At 35.6% G+C, this 20,278-nt stretch overlaps 3 protein-coding genes across 6 annotated transcripts; all 3 read left to right on the top strand.

The window, feature by feature from the left end:
* The first annotated feature begins 2,605 nt into the window (after positions 1 to 2,605).
* On the top strand, positions 2,606 to 6,883 carry LOC104235461 (uncharacterized). 4 transcript variants are annotated; one of them, XM_070150030.1, is made up of 6 exons: positions 2,606 to 3,414; positions 4,924 to 5,120; positions 5,205 to 5,458; positions 5,944 to 6,080; positions 6,158 to 6,535; positions 6,609 to 6,883. In XM_070150030.1, exons 3-6 carry the CDS (start codon positions 5,371 to 5,373, stop codon positions 6,840 to 6,842), a joined length of 837 nt encoding a protein of 278 aa, XP_070006131.1. In that variant the 5' UTR covers positions 2,606 to 3,414; positions 4,924 to 5,120; positions 5,205 to 5,370; the 3' UTR covers positions 6,843 to 6,883. The 4 variants fall into 4 exon arrangements, with proteins under 4 accessions (XP_070006131.1, XP_009787549.1, XP_070006130.1 ...); XM_070150029.1 differs by lacking the exon at positions 2,606 to 3,414 and having other exon boundaries at positions 4,768 to 5,120; XM_009789247.2 differs by lacking the exons at positions 4,924 to 5,120; positions 5,205 to 5,458.
* Positions 6,884 to 12,182: 5,299 nt separating this feature from the next.
* On the top strand, positions 12,183 to 16,257 carry LOC104235476 (probable polyol transporter 4). Its single transcript, XM_009789257.2, has 2 exons — positions 12,183 to 12,561; positions 14,525 to 16,257. The coding sequence occupies exons 1-2, from the start codon at positions 12,330 to 12,332 to the stop codon at positions 15,883 to 15,885; spliced, it is 1,593 nt and encodes a 530-aa protein (XP_009787559.1). The 5' UTR covers positions 12,183 to 12,329; the 3' UTR covers positions 15,886 to 16,257.
* Positions 16,258 to 19,417: 3,160 nt separating this feature from the next.
* LOC138870375 (uncharacterized) lies at positions 19,418 to 19,825 on the top strand. Its single transcript, XM_070148173.1, has one exon. It carries the CDS (start codon positions 19,418 to 19,420, stop codon positions 19,823 to 19,825), a length of 408 nt encoding a protein of 135 aa, XP_070004274.1.
* The last annotated feature ends 453 nt before the right edge of the window (positions 19,826 to 20,278 follow it).

Here is a 20,278-nt window from a genome sequence, read left to right as displayed (position 1 = left end):
TTCTTCATATTTGTCTTTATTGTTCTTCATTTCCCTCTATTTATGGGGCTTTTGCTCTGTTTAGGGTTTTTTAGGGGAAGGTTGGGTTAGGTCATAATTGCTGTTTAATATCCCTTAATATATAGGGCTTTTGTTGTGTTTTGCTACATGTTAGAATGAAAGCCCTTTTTAATGTAGTGTCATGTATGTAATGGCATATTTGGTTATTCCGTTTAGTGTTTTGAGTTTTTGTTATCAAAGCAGAATTTCATCCGATGTTTATGCATTTTTTTGTGATGTTTGTTGGGTATCCTTCTTGTTAATGGTCCACCACAGTATTTCTGAATATTATAAGGCATTGTGGGGACGAAAAAGGAATCTTGGAAGCTTTTTTACTTTAAAAATCTTTCTTTTTTGTTGGTTTGTTTATGGAGTTGTGTAAAGGTGCAACTTTTGATAACAAATTGCATAGATAACACTGTTTTTTTTTTACTTTGCAGGTATGAAAAGAAAATGGCTTCAACCCTAGTTAACCTACAAATCCACCACAGTGGTAATTTTGTATTCGACCCTGACCTAAGGTATGCAAATGGACTAACTTGTCCTCAATTAACTACAGTTGATGTTGATGAGCTACATATTTTGTTGTTTCACAAGTTTGCTAGTGACTTAGGATTTTTATAAGTTGATTTGTTTGGATGCAAAGTTAACAAAAAGGGTGGTTATTACATTTTAAAAACAGATGTTGGTGTGTTAAAGTTTCTTAATACATTGAAAGGTGGTGACTTTGTTGATGTTTGTATTGTCCATAAAATTAGTGAGCCTATTCTTGTTGAGGACATAACTGAACTAGACCCTACTATACAAACAGATGGGCATGACAGTGGGTTAAATACTAGGGCTGATGTGTCACCTCCCAACTATGATATAAATATGACTGAAAAGGGGGCAAATAGAAATGAAGAGATAGAAGAATCAGATGAAGGTGAAGGTAATAACTTCTCATCCTATCACCTTCAAACATTAGAATCTGATTTTGATGAGGACCTTGATGATTCTGAAGGGCCTGACTCACTGTTTGATATAGATGAGAACATTGAAGAATGTAGTGATTTGGAAGATGATATAGCTGAAATTAGACAGCCTAAACTCAACAAAAAGAAGGATGCCCAAGTAAATGTAGATGAGATACCATCTGGTCCAATTGGTATAGATGCTGGTTTTGAAGATATGCATAAAAACAAAAGGAGAAAATATGAAGGGAAACTAGGAGGGGATGGCAAGTATTTTGATAGCTCAGATCCAGGTAGTGAGTGTAGTGATGATGAAAGAGAACTTGTTTGCCCTGATGAAGTAAGTGATGCACAAGCTAGGAATCCAAGTAAGAAGGTCTACTTTGACACAACTTGCCAAAAAATATTTTTTGAACTGTATATGATATTTGAGAATGTTGTACAGATTAGAGAGGCATTGCAGACATATTCTATTAAAAAAGGTGTGAACCTTAAGTTGAAACCTAATGAGAAGGAAATGGTTAGGGCAAAGTGCACAAAGAAAGGTTGTCCATGGCATATCCTTGGTAGCATAGAAGGCAGCACCTGTAATTTTAGGGTAATTACATACTACCCTGTCCATAAATGCTACAAGAAAATAAGGAACAAGATGTGTAACCCACCATGGATTGCAAAAAAATTCAAAGACAGAATAATTAATGAGCCTAAAATTAAGCTTCATCAGATTCAAGCCTTACTTAGGAAATCATATGGCTTATATGTGAGTAAAACTTCCCGTAGAAGAGCAAAAATGATAGTTATGAAGGAGAATATGGGTGATTACAAGAAAGAATTTACTAGGCTTCATGATTATGCAGAAATGCTAAAGTCTACTAATCCTGGCACTACTGTAGTGATAAGTGTTGATATGTGATTTTTGTCCCTCCCCAAATTTTTCGCATTTTAGCACGTAAATATTTAATTTAGCTTTAATGTAGCTATTTCAGCTTATTTTGACTCTTTTACTTTATTTTCGTCACAAAAATAAAAATTACAAAAAAAAGATATATAAATTTTAGTTTATTCATTTCTCATAAACTTTAAAAAATATAAAAATAGTACTTTATATTATATATATATATATATATATATATATATATATATATATATATATATAAAATGAAAATTGTAAAAAAATAGTTTAATTAATGTGTTGTAGCTTCTTTTTTTTTTTTAAAAAAAAAAAACTTGGAAAAATATAGAAATAGTTTCGTTTTAATTGTCAGTCTTATTTTTATAGTTATTTTGCTTATGTAGGATTAATTAAATAAATTCATGTTTTCATTCTCGATTCCGGGCAAAGAATGATATTCGGGTTCAAACGACCCATTTTTAGGCCTAATTTTCGAACCTAGCCCGTAACAATCCGAGCCCACCACACGTGGGGGACACAGACAAAACACAAGAACATGGGCACATGGACAAAGTAACATGGGAAGGCTTTTAAAATTGGACCATTTAGATTTAAAAGAAAAAAGAGAAAAAGCATACAAAAAATACCCTACATTTACATATACACGGAGGAGCACATGAAAGGGGGGACTTAGACATTTTTTTGAAAAGAGAAAGGGAAGACCACTAAAATGGAGAAGAAGAAAAAAACTACCACGACCATAACTCCACCTCCTTCACGCCTCAAAACCACCACTGCCCGTCACCGGAAAAATCGTCCAGCGACCACCCTTCCACCTCCAGCAACCACCGTCGCCCCAGCTTCCTCTCCGTCTCACGACCACCATCAATAGCCCACCATCCCTCGCGAACCAGCAGCAACGTCGTCAACCAAACAGTCCGTCGACCACCCTATCCTCCAGCCAACAAGCTCCAGCTCCACCAAAACAGCCATCGCTGTTGCGCCATCACCTTCCTCACGTCCAAACGACTACCCCCTTTACGTCATCACCTTCCTCACGTTCAAACGACTACCCCCTTTACGTCATCACCTTCCTCATCGTCCACCCAGACCACCCTCATCGTCGCCATAGACTCCCTCCGTTCGTCGCTACATTCGTCAACCGGACGAGCTCAACCTCACTATCGAGCAACTAGATCGTCCCCGTCATCCATCTTCCAGTCGACAACCAATCAACCAGCCCCACGAACACCGGAGCCTCGTCGAGCAGAAGCTGTTGCTGCTGCTGTTGCTTCACGTTCTTCTCCTTCGAACACCATAACACCAGCCCCCAGGTCTCTAACCAATCAGCCCAGTTGCCGCTGTTTCTTCACTGTCGTCGCGCAGTCCGTCTAAGGTCATCGTTTGGGTTGTGCTCGTGGTTTCCGGTCTGAGATCTTTGAGCTTGACATCGAGGTTCCAAGGTTCCGTCGTTGAAGAGGTTTCCGATAGTTGTCGGTCCAGTTTGGTTGTTGTTCTTGCTTCAAACAGGTGCATACACATTTCTAAACTTGTGATATTTGCTTAAATGGAATAAAAATGGTATGGATTTCTTATGAACTGTTTGTGTGTCGTCTTTGTTGAATTGCTTTTGATTTTATCATGGATATTATTACCTATTAGAATTGTTGTTCCATATTTGTTTAACCTCGGATGACTTCATTGTTATTTCGTTTATTTCGTTTTTTCGTTTGAATTTTGTCTTATAAGATATGTTCCACAAAATGGGTACATGAAAGAAATAAGTTGTTGGATTTAGATTATAGCTTAACTATTAGTCTTCATGATTTAATTGTTAGTCTAATTCTATAATGCTTGCTTTACAATAGTCACAAAGTTTATATAAAAGAATAACGAACACCTAGTATACTTTTAGGCGCGCCTTTAATTTATTATCGTGATTACGGGTACGGTTCCCGTGATGTAGTTGTGATGCTTAATTTCTAAATTCGAGGGTTCATTTCATGTGACCCGGCTTCAATTTCGAACAAGGTTAGATAAAGCGTGTCGTGAAGCTCAGGTGTTATGGTTTGAGATGTTTTAAATAACCTTGAATTTTTCCGAAATGTTAAAAGCTATTAAAATAATAACACCCTTTATGCTTTAACTTTTGTTTTAGCTTTAACTTTTGCTTTTGCTTTAACTTTTGCTTTTGTTTTCCCTTTAAGCTTTAACTTTTGCTTTTGGCTTTAACTTTAGTTTAAACATATGTACAGCATGTGTCTATTGTTATTTGAAGTATTTTTAAGTTTGTTGTCAGACGAGCCTCGCCAAAAAAAAAAGTGCACAAACCGCGGAGCTCTCATAAATGTATATATTAAAAATACTTAGAATACGGGATGAGCCATCTAGCGAACTTCACGGCTTTCCCTAAAGATAATAACGCGTTAGACCTTTTAGGCGCGATTTTAATTAAATTACATTCTTAAATTCGGGTGCGCATTTATGTGACCCAAATCCAAATCTCAACGGAGTCGGAATGTATTAACAACCACGGGTGTATTGATTGCGACGTGGTTCGAGATGCATTTTCACGACGTTGCAATTTTATTAAAAAATAATAATAAAAGCGGTTTAAACTTAATAAAAGCACACAAGTTAACATGTATTAAAATCAGATATTTAGCCATTATGACAATTTAAGCGACCGTGCTAGAACCACGGGATCCGTGGGTGCCTAACACCTTCCCTCGGGTCAACAGAATTCCTTACTTAGAATTTCTGGTTCGCAGACTTCATTTGGAAAGTCGAATATTTTCCTCGAATTGGGATTCAAGATAAACCGGTGACTTGGGACACCAAAAGCCAAACCTTTCCCAAGTGGCGACTCTGAATTAAATAAATAATCTCATTTTCAAATAATGTCACTTAAAATGAAAAAACTCCCCTCATGCATTTATCCTTCGGGGTAGGCGCAAAAAGGAGGTGTGACAATAAGGACATATAATGATTCAATTCCTGGCAAGGAGGTGTTTATAGGCATTTATGTCTGTCTTGAAGCATTAAAAACTGGATGGTTAGAAAGGTGCAGAAACATAATTGGCTTTGCATTCCTAAAGGGGACATGCAAAAGTGAACTGCTTTGTCTCAAGGAATCAAAGGATACATGGTCTTGGTTTATCAGATGTCTCAAGCATGATCTAAACTTGACAGAAACTGAAGGAGAAGGGCTGATGGTCATGTCTGATATGCAGAAGGTATGATTTCTAATACTCTTTCGTTAAAGTGTAATTGTTTTCATTTATGTTTAAGTTATAACAATATAGTTTTTATGATTGTAGGGTCTTCATCTAGCAATAACTCAGTTATTGCCAAATACTGAGATGAGATGGTGTGCTAGACATATCTGGGCTAATTGGAAGCAAGCTTGGCCTAGTGAGGAAAGAAGGAAAAAATTCTGGTAGTGTGCAAGAGCTACATTTGAAGTTTACTTTAGCAAGAAGTTGGATGAAATGGACCAGCTGGGGGAGATATTGTTCAAGACTTACTGAATATAACAAGGAAACATGGTGTAAGGCATACTTCAAAGAACATAGTAAGTGTGGTGTAGTGGAGAACAACATGTGTGAGACATTCAATAGTTGGATATTAACAGCTGGGCACAAGTCTATCATTACTATATTAGAGGAAATTAAAATCAAGTGTATGGAGAGGATGAATAGCATGAGAGATTTTTCTGAAAAATGGGTAGGTGAGATATCACCCATGGCTATGGAAATACTTGGAGAGAATGCTTAAAGGGCAGCCAAATGTGAAGTCAAATTTAATGGTGAAATAGGGTATGAGATCCATATAAACATGTTGTTAACTTTAGGACATGTACCTGTACTTGTAGATCATGACAACTCAAAGGAATTTCATGTGCACATGCAATTACAACAATGCATTATAAGAACTATGAGGGAAAGGATACCTACCTTAAGGCATATAGCAGATTTATTCAACCTTTAACTAGTATGAATTTATGGCCAAAAAGCACACTGCCAGCTATTGAGCCACCTGTTATAATTGCAATGCCAGGAAGGCCAAAGAACCAAAGGAGAAAAGCTGCTGATGAACCAAAGAAGAAGTTTGGGAAGGGTACAAGGATAGAGAGACAAATGAGATGTTCTTTGTGCAAGACTCTAGGACATAACAAGAAAGGATTCCCATTAACAGTAAGTATTAATGTTTGTTTTGTTGCTAATATTGAAAGAATTCAATTACTAGTGATAGTTTTGTTATGTGTATGCAGAGAAACCAAGGGGGAAGGGCTGGAACTAGTTCAGTTGGAGGTGAAACTGCTGAAAGTGGAACTGCAACATCAACAGCAACTGGAAGTGCATCAGCAACAGCTGGAAGTACATTAGTACCAGCAGCTGGATCATCAACAATAGCTGGAAGTGCATCAGTACCAACAGCCGGATCATCAACAACACCTTCAACTATGGAAAGTGTTGCCTTCACTCTACTAATCATTGATCCAAGCACACAACAATCAACCAATATTACAGGAGGTCCAAAAAGGAAGACCAATGAGCCTAGAAGAGGTGGTGTAAATGTAGGGTCTAAGAGACCAAAGACAGCAGGATATAGTGTGCTATTTGATTCAAGTGGCACTGTTATACAGAGGGTAAATATTTTCACTTAATTACACAATGGTTTACTACATAATCCCTCACTCACAACCTTTTATTTTTGTGTAGTCTGGAACTACTGACAAAGTGGTACACAATTCTTCTACACTCATAAGTTCTGCTCCTACCAACATTGAACTTAGGTTCAAACCACTTGGACTAAAGTGGAAGGGCCGAGCAGCAGTTACACAAAGGCAGCTGCAAGAACAGAGTTACAGAAGGGCAAAGTCTACTACAACCACTCAAGCCACCCTAGTTACACAATCCACACCAAGCAGCCAAGCCACAACAAACATTAATTGAAGTGCTCAACTGATATTTACATATGTATGTGTTTTGTTGACTGTGGTAGACAATATTTTGTAAAGCTACTTCATTATGTATGTTTTTGTTGACCGCCTATCGTTGGCAATATTTTGTAAACCAACTCCCTTATTTTGGATATTTTATTAACTGCCTATAACACATGCCATTATATTAGTACTTGTTGCTGTAATGGAGCCTTTGTCAATATATTCCATGAATAAAATTTTACATCAACACAAAATATGTAGCCTAAACCCACGAAATAAAAAAGTGCACTATCAATCCTAAACAAATAACATAATAGCTAACATTAGAACAACTACAACCACAATTATAATAACAACAACTCTGAACTTCGACCTTCCTTGTCTTCTTTGACAATGGCATCGATCACTCTTCTTAATAAGAGCCGCAAGAAGAGTCTTGTAGTGTTCTTCCTCAATCGCAGGATCAACCCATTTGAAAAGGCCATAACCTTCAGCAATCTCATATCTTCGGCAGCCCAAGAACCTCCTTCCAGGATGGTGGGTGTTCGTGACATTTTAAGATACGCAGCAACTCCACAATAACACAAAGGTTCCTTCCTCATTGTTGAAGGAGAAGAGGCGGCAATAGCTTATTTGTTGCAAGAGAAGCAGAAAAAAATTGACTTTCAAAACAAAAGGAAATGGCAAAAATTGATGGGCAACGAAGAGTCACAGGAAAATAAAATTTTTATTTTCACTGTTGAAGCTAACAAAGAAAGAAGAAGACATCAGATTTGCTAAATTTAGCTTCTATAATGTTCAACAATAAAGAATAAGGTAGGAAGAAGAAGATGGCTGTTAAATAGGCTAAATTATTACCGTTAGGGCTTTTTTAACTGTCTTCACGCCCCTTACAGGCGTATGAATCACGCACTGAAGCCACATATGACACATATGATAAACCACGTTGGATAAGCGTTTATTATTCACGTTTTGAATGAGTGTAAGTATTCAATTGGCGAATATCTAAATTTGGGGACCGACATGATAAAGTGGGTGAAGTACAGGTGCCATTTAGGCTATTCTGCCAAAAGATAAAGATAAAATAAGTCAAAAAAGAAAAAAAGCAAAAGAAATATCGTCTCTTTCAGTTCTTCCCCGCAACTCCCCCCCCCCCCATTTAATTTCTTTTTCCTATTATCCCTACCCCCACCCCACTCAACAAACACCGCACCCCTCCCTTTCCTCTTCCCTTTTCGATTATTTCCCCCTGTATGTTTCTTCTTCTTCCCTCCCCGCCCCCCAGAAAACCACCTCCGGCTCTTCCCTTTTTGATTTTTCCCCTGTATGCTTCTTTTTCTTCTTTTTCTTCTTCCCCACTCCCCTGTTCGTCCCTTCCAACAAAAAAAAAAACTAAATCCCTAAAGTCTCCTCAAACATCTCTGTATACTATAGTGTCCTTTTTTTACCACTCTTGAATCCTGAACAAGTCAAAAATATACTAAAGGGGCAGCGGGTATTAATTTTCGAGCTAGACGAACAATGGACCATCGAACCTCTTCTCCGCCACCTAACGCCGTCAGCCATGAAAATGGACCATCGAACTTCTTCTCCCACTTTTCGATCTGGAAAAAAAATAATTTTTACTTAGTTTCTTTTCTTTACATATTTTAATTTTATTTCTATAATATAAAAATGGAAGAATTGGAAGGGAAAAGAGGAAGAACACGAAGAAAGAGAAGCAAGATGGGCAGGAGAAAGAACGTGAGGGGAGAGAGAAATCAATGAGGGAGGGGATTAGGGAATTAATGTTTGAATTTTATTTTTTATTTTTTTATTTTAATTATTTTTAATCTACCATGTGACATGGCATCTACACATGGTTATTTTTTGACGTGACAACCAACGTGGAGGAGATTGTATTACACGCACCGGCAGCCTCCTGTCATAAGCGTTTATTATACACAGTTTGAAGGAGTGTAAGGGTTCAATTGACAAATTGTCAAGTTTGAGGACTGACATGACAAAGTGACACAAGTATATGTGACATTTAAGCTATTCTGCCCTTTTTAAAATTAGATAAGTTGCCTAAAGTCTGAAAGCGGTCACATGATCCAAACTTTAAAATGGTCAAATTTTAAAGCAAGTGGCTAATTTTGTAAATACAAGGCCACAAAAGTAGCCACAACGGGTTTTCTCCTTTTTGGCAGGGGAATTTGGCTTTTGGCCCTTCATTTAAAAAACAAATTCACAGTCCTAAGCTGTGCAAAGGGGCAGGAAAAAAATAGAAGAATTACTTCAAATAGTCGCCCACCCAATTGCTTAAACTAAAAATATAGACGTATAATATATGCATAATTTATGTACTATATATGTATAATTATGTATAATCAATTATTGAATGACATGAAATGGTCTTATCACTTGCTTTCAACCACGTACTGATAGGTACAAAAAAATCATCTAAGTTTTATAAACTTTTTAATAAATTTACATACACCTGATATAATATTATTAACCAACTTTATTTTACTTTATCAGTACGTAACTCGTTTGCTATATTTTAAAGCATTTGTAACATTGTATTTCTTGTGGAAGCTAAGGGTGAACCCTCTCATGCATTAACCTTTTTTAATTATCCAATAATATTAGTGAGCTTGATATATATTTAACTATTAATTGTTCAAATCTGAAAAGTAAATAATTCCTTTCTCGCGTTTCCAAAACACTTTAGATGGTCATGTGACTGTCAAAAGATCTTACAGGCACTAATCTTTGAGATTGGAACAACCTATCTAAAGTAAAGTGGTAAGCTTTTCTTCTTTTGATTGTGTAACCAAGTGAAATCCATAATTTTAGGAATTTTTTTCTCAAGTTATTCCTAAAAATGAGGACAGAGTTGTCTAAAAACAAAAAGAATACCATCGTGCGATCCACCATTTTTTTTTCCTAAGTATAAACACGAGTTTGAGGTTTCCAAATTAAAATTCGTTGTTCTTAAGGAGACAACACATTAGTCAAGAGATTAAAATTCTGTTTGGTTTAACTAATTAAAAGTAACCGATAAGTATTTGATGAGTTTACAATATCTTAGCTTTATGTTTTGATGATCTAACAAATTTACTGTCAAAGAATCAGATAAGGAACCTGATACACTTAATACACATCGCAAATCAACGGACTCCAGCTAATGTGAACTGCTACAACTTCAGAAGATAGGAAATCAATATAAGGACATGATACCCTTGTGTTTCCCTGACAGCAGTACGAAATCAACTGTCTACAGCTGGAAAGTGACTGCTTGCACTGTACATAGAAACAGTGCAGCAGAGTTCTGCAGTCACTTCTCATTTGTCTTACCAAGTGATTACATCATTCAAGTGATGTCATCCATGTTGTATTAACGTTAAACTTTACAACAAAACATCACTTGAACACTTGAGAATTCATTCAACCATTCAAGCATCTGACATCCAAGCATTCAATTCTCAAGTGCATCAAGAACAAAGTTTAACACTACTATGGACCAGTTCCTAGAGCTAGTAATTTGTATGTCCTTAGTTGAGTTGTAACTTTGTGATTGTTCTTCATTGTAATTCCTACTTTGCTTATTTAGAAGCGTTACTTAGGAACCTCTTGTGAAATTATAAACCCTTAGTGTTTGTGTCGTGACTAGAGTTAGTCATGAGTTGAAGTCTTTGTAATATGTGTATTGCAAAGTGGCTTGTAATAGGTGTATTACAAGTTAGTGAGAGATTAAGAGTTTAATTCCTAAAATACATAGATTGTAATCTAAAGTTTGCTCAGTAGTAAAGTTAAAATCCTACCAGTATAGGTCGTGGTTTTTTATCCCATTGAAGATGGATTTTTCCACGGAAAAACTCCCTGTCTTATTTACTTACTGTTTCATTAGCATTTTCGGTAGAAGCTCATAGAGGACCTGGTCTTTCTATAATTTGGTGGACTCATATATTCTATCAGTATTAAGTGTTGAAAAATAATTTAATCGCTCACATAATCACGCGTTTGGATATAACTACTAAAACTGATGATAAGTGAGTGTGTTTGTTAACAAATTTCTAATTAGAAAACAGTATCCTTACATGAAAAAATGGAGGTGTAAGGGTTTTATTTTGGTAAGAATTTTATTATAAGAAGATATAAGAGATAAAAATAAAATAAAAATTGTCACACCAAAAGTACTCGAACTAAATTTTTTTTGGCAGTAACCAACTAGTGGCTTTTGATTTGATTTTAATATATAAACACTTGACTTAAAAATACTTTTAGTATTTATCAAAAACTTCTACCAAACATATAAATAAACCAAAAGTGCTTAAATCCCTATCTAAAGTCTAAACTAGGTGGAATTAAACCAGCACAAAAACCTTAAAATAGGAAAAGAGCACGTGGCAAATGAGAAAGAAAAAGGAAACGAAAGGGCAGAGCAATTATTTTTTTTATAGATTTTGAATAGATATAAAAGGAAAAACACATTTAAAGTGTAATTACGCAAAAATTATGGCCTTGACAATAAACTTCTTGACTGAAATAGTGGTTTTAACACAGACAATGGAACACAACGTTGATAAAATCCTTCGCACAACGATAGTACCTTCAAAGAAACTCCTATAGTATTAATTAGGCTACTAAAAGTCTAAAATTGATATAAGAACATAAAGTTTACTGAGAAACAATTGTTGTTTTTAGAAATACTGCAAATTTGCTAAGTCTACAGCTATAGCTTTGAAAGCTTCACATTCTTTATTTTGGTCAAGTCAAGGACGTGTGATGTACTCCCTCTGTGTTCAGTTATTAGAATCTATTTTCGTTTTGGTTCGTTTCAAAAATAATAACCTCTTTCTAAATTTGATAATAATTTAATTTTTACTTACAATTCTATAACTTTTATAACCACACAAGTATTTTAACTTGTTTAGAACCATAAATTTAAAAAATAGGTTTAGATACATTGGAACGGAGATAGTACTGCCATTTCACTAGTAAACCTATTGCGCTTACATACCAAAAAAAAAAGTCCCACTTGCCTATTTTCCTTAATTTTTAATTCTTTCTAATTGTCTTCCAGATCTTGATTTTGGAACTGAAACCCAATTCCTAACTCCATTCTTGTGTTTTTAGACCCAGTTCAACCCATCTAATCAAGAATTGAAAGACTTTTAGTAGCTTCAAAATTTCTGTTTTTTCAGTTAAAGATTGGATTTTTGAATCAAGAGTAACTTCACGTTTCAGTTTTTCAGTTAAAAATTGGATTTTTGGGTCAAAGTAACTTCAAGTTTCAGTTTTTTCAATTAAAGATTGGATTTTGGGTCGAAGTAACTTCAAGTTTCTGCTTTTTCAGTTAAAGATTGGATTTTTGTAGTTTCAGTTTTTCAGTTAAAGATTGGATTTTTTGGGTCAAAATAACTTTAACTTTCTGTTTCTTCAGTTAAAGATTGGCTTTTTGTAGTTTCAGTTTTTTCAGTTAAAGATTGGATTTTTGGGTCAAAGGGGGTAGATGGGTATGTCAAGTGTCCAAGAAAATGGACATGGGGAATTGGGTTTGTCTGATTTTCCTTTAGGGAGCAAGAACAAGTACAAGAGAATGGTCTCTGAGTTAACAGATTATGATGGAGATGATGATCCTTCACACCATCATCATCAAATGGAGAGGAGAAGAAAGAGTACAAGGAAATATGTCTTTGGTTGTGCTGTTTTTGCTTCTCTCAACAATGTCCTCCTTGGCTATGGTAAATCTTTTATCATTACATTTTATATGTCCGCACTTACCTACAAATGATGAACTATTCTCCTGTTTGTGAATCTTTTTTGTGTGGTACATACCTAGACTAAAAGAAAGTATAAACCAATGTGTTTGTAACTATGCTAAATGGCTAATTGATATCAACAACAACAACAAACCTAGTGTAATCCCACAAGTGCGGTCTGCGGAGGGTAGAGTGTACACAGACCTTACCCTATCTTGTGAAGATAGAGAGGCAAATGGCTAATTGATATCAAACCAGGAATTTTTGACTCATCAAATAGTGAAGAATGGAATTGAAAGTCAAAGTATTAGTATTTCTAAGCCTTCTTAAAGCCAGGGGTAAGGTTTGCGTACACTCTACCCTCTCCAGACCCCACTTGTGGGATTACTCTGGGTATGTTGTTGTCGTTGTTGTTGTTGTTGTATAATGAAACTAGTTGTGACCTTTTGTCATTCTTAAATGTTGACTTTATTCAAGATTTATGTTGAAGTTCTACACTGCTACTCTACCTTGTGATTTGCGTTGTGGCTTCTGATGGGGACTCATTTGTAGTACTGAAGGAGATGTTATGATTCTAGAATATTGGTGATAATTAAAGTAGTAAACCAGCAAGTTATTGGATGCTTGCCTCAGGAAAAATGTATGTATCTTGCATGATTTTTTAGGACGAGACATGAGCGTCTAATACATATAGTAATGAGGAATTCTACCTACATCTTTTGTAATTTCTGATCAAGCACAATGCTGTTGTCAGATGATTTACTATCTCGTCGACTTTCACATAAGAACATCTGCTGGAATGTAATCTTTAGAGACTGTAATTCATGTTTGAAGCCTAGAAATCCTTTGGAAGAGCAATTGGTAATTTTTCCGCTAATCATATTGTTCCAATCTTGGAGTTCTAGGGATGATATTATATAACGTGATTACATATTTGGGATGGATTAGAGCCTTACACCAAAACTGTTAAAGGAGGGAAAAGACTCGCTCCTTTACAAGTTAAAAGAAATGAACTCTTGAGCAAAAGACATTACACTTTCTTCAATAAATAAATGAACAAAGATGGTTCCTGCTGCTATATTTTGGTGCTTATGGACAGAAAGGAATCAAAGATGCTTTGATGGCATCTCAACTGCTAGATACCTACTCAAGGCTAGATGTTTGGTCACTCTTTTTAGTTGGGTTAAACTCTCCCCTATGTATAACTCTGACCAATTTATGGAATTTATCAGCTCTCTAGTCTTATGATAGATTTTTTGTTGCTCTCTTCTTAGGAGCTGATATCTTCTTTTATTTTGTAATACGTGCATCCACTGGATGCTTTTGTCAATAATACACCACTTCATCAAAAAAAAAAAAAGAATCATTAAAAAGTCTTAGACTTGGCAATGAAGCCCTAATATGACTAAATAAGGTCCGCAGCTTCCTAGGCAAATCAACTTCCCTGGATTCAAGAACATCTTGTCCACTTTGAGAAACAGCCTTGAGCAGTTCATCAGCAACAGAATTAGCTTCTCTTGAACAATGTATCAAGGAGAAGTACATATGGATAGAGCTTCTATTACAGAAATAATGTTGCCTCATCTTCTTTGCATTAATGCAGAAAATGTTAACTAATTCCAGGTGATGCAATTTTTAGTTCATTATTAATGGAGAAAGTTACCTACTTTATCTAGTGGAATTGAAAAGAAACAGTGACAATTGTCATCTCCTTTTACAATTTTGCGTAATACTTAGTGATATATGTTACAATGCACTTTGAATATGTACTACCTGGTGTCGGAGTAGGGGAATATAAAGCCCGAGGTGGAGAGGGTGGAGGCGGGAGGGGGAGAAATGCTTTGAATATATTCATCAATTTATTCAGCACACTCTGTGTGCCTTTTCGTAAAGGTTTATTAACTAGCCGAGTCTTGATATCAATGTGTGTGTTTTTGAAATGCAGATGTAGGTGTGATGAGTGGAGCAATCTTATTTATTCAAGAAGATTTGAAAATAACAGAAGTGCAACAAGAAGTTCTAGTTGGTGTTTTGAGCATAATTTCACTTTTGGGTAGCTTAGCTGGTGGGAGAACATCAGATGCAATTGGTAGAAAGTGGACAATGGGGTTAGCTGCTGTTATTTTTCAAATAGGTGCAGCTGTAATGACCATTGCTCCTTCGTTTGAAATACTAATGGTAGGAAGGATTTTAGCTGGAGTTGGCATAGGCTTTGGTGTCATGATTGCACCCGTCTATATAGCTGAGATATCGCCAACTATTGCTAGAGGCTCGCTCACATCTTTTCCTGAGATTTTCATAAATCTAGGAATTTTACTTGGTTATGTATCTAATTATGCATTCTCGGGTCTTTCAGCACATATAAGCTGGCGGATAATGCTAGCTGTTGGTATTCTTCCCTCAGTCTTTATCGGAGTTGCTCTCTTCATCATCCCCGAGTCACCTAGGTGGTTGGTCTTGCAGAACCGAGTAGACGAAGCGAGGTCAGTGCTAATGAAAACAGATGAAAACGAGTCAGAAGTTGAGGAGAGACTAGCCGAGATACAACAAGCTGCTGGAAGCACAAACACAGACAAATATGAAGAGAAACCCGTTTGGCGTGAACTTTTGACGCCCTCTCCTGCTTTACGTAGGATGCTGATCACAGGTATTGGAATTCAATGTTTCCAACAGATTACTGGAATTGATGCTACTGTTTACTACAGTCCTGCAATTTTCAAAGCAGCTGGTATTGAGGATGAATCAAAACTTCTCGCTGCCACGGTGGCTGTTGGAATCAGCAAAACAACATTTATACTAATAGCCATCATTCTCATTGACAAAGTCGGACGAAAGCCATTGCTCTATGTGAGCACAATTGGTATGACTACATGTTTGTTTGGCGTGGGGATCACTCTAATTTTACTGAAACAAGGATCAATTAGCATCGCGCTAGCAATACTATTTGTTTGTGGGAATGTAGCATTCTTCTCAGTGGGCATCGGTCCAGTCTGTTGGGTTTTAACATCAGAAATCTTTCCCTTACGGCTTCGTGCTCAAGCATCAGGGCTCGGGGCAGTAGGTAATAGAATGTGCAGTGGCCTGATCGCAATGTCTTTTCTCTCTGTTTCACGTGCAATTACTGTTGGTGGAACTTTCTTTATCTTTTCAGTAATCTCTGCACTGTCAGTTGCATTTGTCTATAAATATGTTCCAGAAACGAAAGGCAAATCGCTGGAGCAGATTGAAATGTTGTTTCAGGATGAATACGTGTTACAAGGAGGTGAAGTGCAACTTGGAGATGTTGAACATCTGGTGCAGAAGTAGTGGTCTTCGGAAAGTTTCCAAAATACAGCGCTTGTACCAGGAAATACGACACTCAACGATTACCTATTATTTACCCTGATTGATTGATTTATTATTCACCAGATTTGAGTGGTGGAGTTTAGGAGAGACTACTTCATGTGGCTATCTGCAAATGCCACTACAGCGTTCCCCTTTGAACCGTTGGAGGAGAACGGGAGATCACACGATACATCTCTTACTTATAGTAAGACAGAAAAACTGATGTTTAAGACAGGAAATGTAACTCTATTTATGGAAAGAATCACATGTATAAGACTCATGCTGGATATATTTCAAAATATCTATTGATTTATTGGTTAAATGAAAAGATGAGGGTTACTACTTTGGTGCAAACTTCACAGCACTGTTTATGCAAATGATTTATGTTAGAACCAAAGCAGATTCTGTTGTTTACTCTCTTGGAGCCAAATATTTGGGAAACTGCAGCAATTCTGTTTCTTGAATTGTTAAGCTATCAACAAAACGAGCCACCGAATTTACATTAGAAATCGCCAACCGAATTTACATCAGAAATCGCCAACATGAACACAAACGACATCTTGAATTACGTATGGAATCGGTCGGGGCAAGCACATCACTCGTTCTCGCAGCCGTTGTTGCAGCTGATAGACTCAAAAGTAAGTGGGGCAGACTTCAAGTCGCACTGTCCTGCTTCACATAACAAAATTTTCTGTTTTCAACCCCGCTCCTCGCTCAACCCCGCTCCTCGCGTAGACCTAAATCACATAAATGGAAATTTTCTTAAAAGACTAGCATCTCTTGGAATTCGTACAGATCAAATGAGAAATAAAGCGCAATGAAACAAAAAGACATATTTAGACATCACCAATTAGCTAAGATTAACTTTTGGTCATGTTACTGTGTTTATTATAGGTCTAATATTTTTTAGGAGTCCTTTAGTCTTGTCACATATTTATATTTAAATTTTGTTTTATACTCTTATAAAATTGAACTGCTATGAATTTAAATAGAGCGACATGCATGCATGGAAAACAAAAATTCATATAAAACCATCCGAACTTGCTTTGGTTGAAGCATAATTGTTGTTGTGATTTAATATTACAATCATTAATCCATATGTTTGTTTTATATTACAAGCAAAATTTCCTACCCGTTTCTCCTTTATATTATTGATGAATGATTAGTTGGATGAAAATACTACTTCATATTTTAGCAAAAAAAAATTGATTTTTACTTCTTCTTCTTGACTGTGGAAAAGATCGAAATTGCCCGAAAGCCTAAAAGAATGAAAATGGAAGCCTTGAATTCATTCCATATTTTCTCTTTAACAAACAAAATTCATCTTGGTTTGAAGAATGACCTATTTTCCTTGTATGACAAGTTCTTAGAACATGACTTTGTAATCACAACGTAGGAAACTTCTAATTCTTTTACAAGCTTTGTCTAATATAGGATTTTTAGCATTATACTAATAAAATCATATTTTTTAAGAGTAGTCAAACTTTTTTATAATATAGTTCCCTAGGATTATGCGTGATTGCTCAACTTATAATATGAATTACCACGTCCTAGGTTTTGTCTTCACTTAAAAGCGCACAAATATCTTAGGAATAATCAGTAAATGTTGCGGTAGAATGATAAATATTCTTTTATTCTTAACTACTGAATGTCTTTGGTTTAAACCTTGAAAATAGAGTTGCTTTTGATAGAGACGACTTTACTCCAAAATAGGATGTCCCTGGCTCTTAACGTGAATCTGAATTAATTGACTAGACACTGAGTGAAAAACAAAAATAAATAAATATCTTGCGAGCATATAAACAAAAAATGGACACTTCCATTAATAAATTGACATGGAATTAATTTTCTATTTTAGAGATCAAAGTACTGCAGCCGCACCATGACATCAATGTTGATCATTAAACATTTAAACCCTAATCATTAGCTATCTAACCGGCCACAATATTAAGATTTTTCATCTTTTATTATTTTATAATTTTTAAGCTTATCATTTTCTCGAAGATGATCTCATGGGACGGCCAATGGACCCACTTTTGTCAAACAAAATATTTGTCAATATTATACCAAATTCCAGTTAGATTTTAAAAAAGTAATTAACCACGAAAAGCATGCTAAGTATACAATATGTAACCTTTTGTTGTTAATCCAAGATATATATTCCCTTTGTTCCAAAAAAAAAAATGTGGATTTGGAAGGCGAGAGTCTAACTTATCTAGTTTTGATCTACATTAATGTCTCAATAACAACGGCAACAAACCCTATGAATTCCTGTAAGTGGAGTCTAGGGGTAAGATATACACAGCCTTATCCTATTCTGAAAGAGCAAAGGAGCTGTTTTCGATATACCTCGGCTGAATCTGTATTAATGAGTAAAAAATTTAAAATTCTTTTGAAATAAATTTAACTACTTGAAAATAATATAGGAAGGCATATATAATAGTCAAAGAAAAATAAACTTTTGTACAAATTGTTTTGTACATTTGTACCATTCGTTATGTAATACGTAGTACTTTTTGTTGCTCTAGATGCTTGAGTGATGACTGCTACCTAAATCGTGAGTTATATACCGTAATCACGAACTAGAATTTTTTTTATTTTTTTTATTTTTATAGTGTGTTTAGTTTAGTGTGATAGAAGTGACTCTTCGAAAAATATATTTTTCGATGTTTTGTTGGTGAGTGAAAATATTTCCCCAGAAAGATATAATTAAAGATTAATAATAATATTAGCAAATCAACGAGTGTTTTAACAAAAAACTTTAAGTATTAAAGATTAATAATATATAATACGTTTATGTATTGGTAAAAATAAATATTACACGTGGATTTATATGAGTGGCTGATATGACAAGACATGTGGATCATTAAGAAAGCGACAGCTGGAGAGATGCATTGAAAGAGGCACGAGTCGTAATAGATATGAGCAAATCATCCACGAGAGAAAAAGATATGCTCGCACAAGTTTAAATGGTTATATGAAGAGGTACCGTCGGAATGAATAAAGACAACAAAAAGGAAAGATTCATGAATCACCAAGTAATGAGCGTGAATGATCTCAAACGCTATAGAATCTTCATGAACAGTTACGATTACCAATTATAACGTCTCATTAATATCTTTAATGCTCATAATGATTCGGTCATAAAAGGGGAAAGACGTAGTACTTATAGATTCCTATATAAGGGAAAGAGATATCATTTGTACAGACACTTTTTGATTATTATTGGAATACAATTACTTTCTTTTGCTTTCTATTGATTACTTTGCTATTTCATATTCTAATTTCCTTTCTTGTCACTGTAATGAGATCGAACCCCAATAGAAGAAAGCAAGATTTCTGGTGCGAGTTTCATAATGATCACGGTCATAAAATATCAGATTGCAGATTGCTACAAGATGAAGTAGAGCACTTACTAAAACAAGGCTATTTAACCAACTTGTTTAGTAAGAAGGGTAAGCAAGCATATATGAAAAATAGACAAGAGCCACCAAAACCTCCGTCACCAAAAAGAATGGTTAAAGTGATAAGCGGAGGAGAGGAGGTCAACGATGTGACATATAAAACTGCGAAAAAGGTGTCAAAAGTCACAGTTACCCACAGAAAGCGAGTACGCCAAGTTTTGGAAGAAGACAACATAACATTTGATGATGCAGACTCAGATGGCGTGATGATTCCACACAATGATGCACTGGTAATATCTTTACTTGTACATGATACTAATGTGAAACGAGTTTTGATTGATCCATGTAGCTCTATAAATATCATTCTTTTAAGAGTGGTAAATGAGATGCAAACTGGTGACAAGTTGGTACCCAAAGCACGTACCTTCTCTGGATTTGACAATTCAAGCGTTGTTACAAAAGGGGAGATAATGCTCACTATATTCGCAGAAGGAGTAGTCAAAGATACAAAATTTTAACTAATAGATATGGACATGGCATACAATATGATCCTCGACAGACCTTGGATTTACGAGATGAATGTTGTTCTATCTACCTTACATCAAGTTATTAAGTTCCATTCACAATAGGGAATTAGACAAACCTGTGGTAATCAACAGGCTTCTTAAAGTATCAATTCAGTGGTAGAATTACGCATAAAAAATGACGTTGCAGACAAAAAATAGCACAGAATTCAGTTGAGGATTTAACAACACAAACCTCAACTACAGATGGACAAACAGATGTAGACTCAAGGCCTGATACTATTCAAGAGCCAGAAGAGAACGAAAACATCAAAACAACAATAGAGGATCTCGAAGCGGTGGTGCTGTTTATACATTGGCCGGACAGAAAGGTTTACATCGGAAATAACCTGAGCCTAGAGATGAAAGGTAAGTTAATTGAATTTTTAAAAGCTAACACATATTGCT

Source organism: Nicotiana sylvestris, chromosome 6, assembly GCF_000393655.2.
Source record: "Nicotiana sylvestris chromosome 6, ASM39365v2, whole genome shotgun sequence".
In the NCBI taxonomy this organism is placed as follows: Eukaryota; Viridiplantae; Streptophyta; class Magnoliopsida; order Solanales; family Solanaceae; genus Nicotiana; species Nicotiana sylvestris.
The sequence above is the reverse complement of the archived record's forward strand: the minus strand, read 5'-3'. Positions and strand labels throughout refer to the sequence as shown.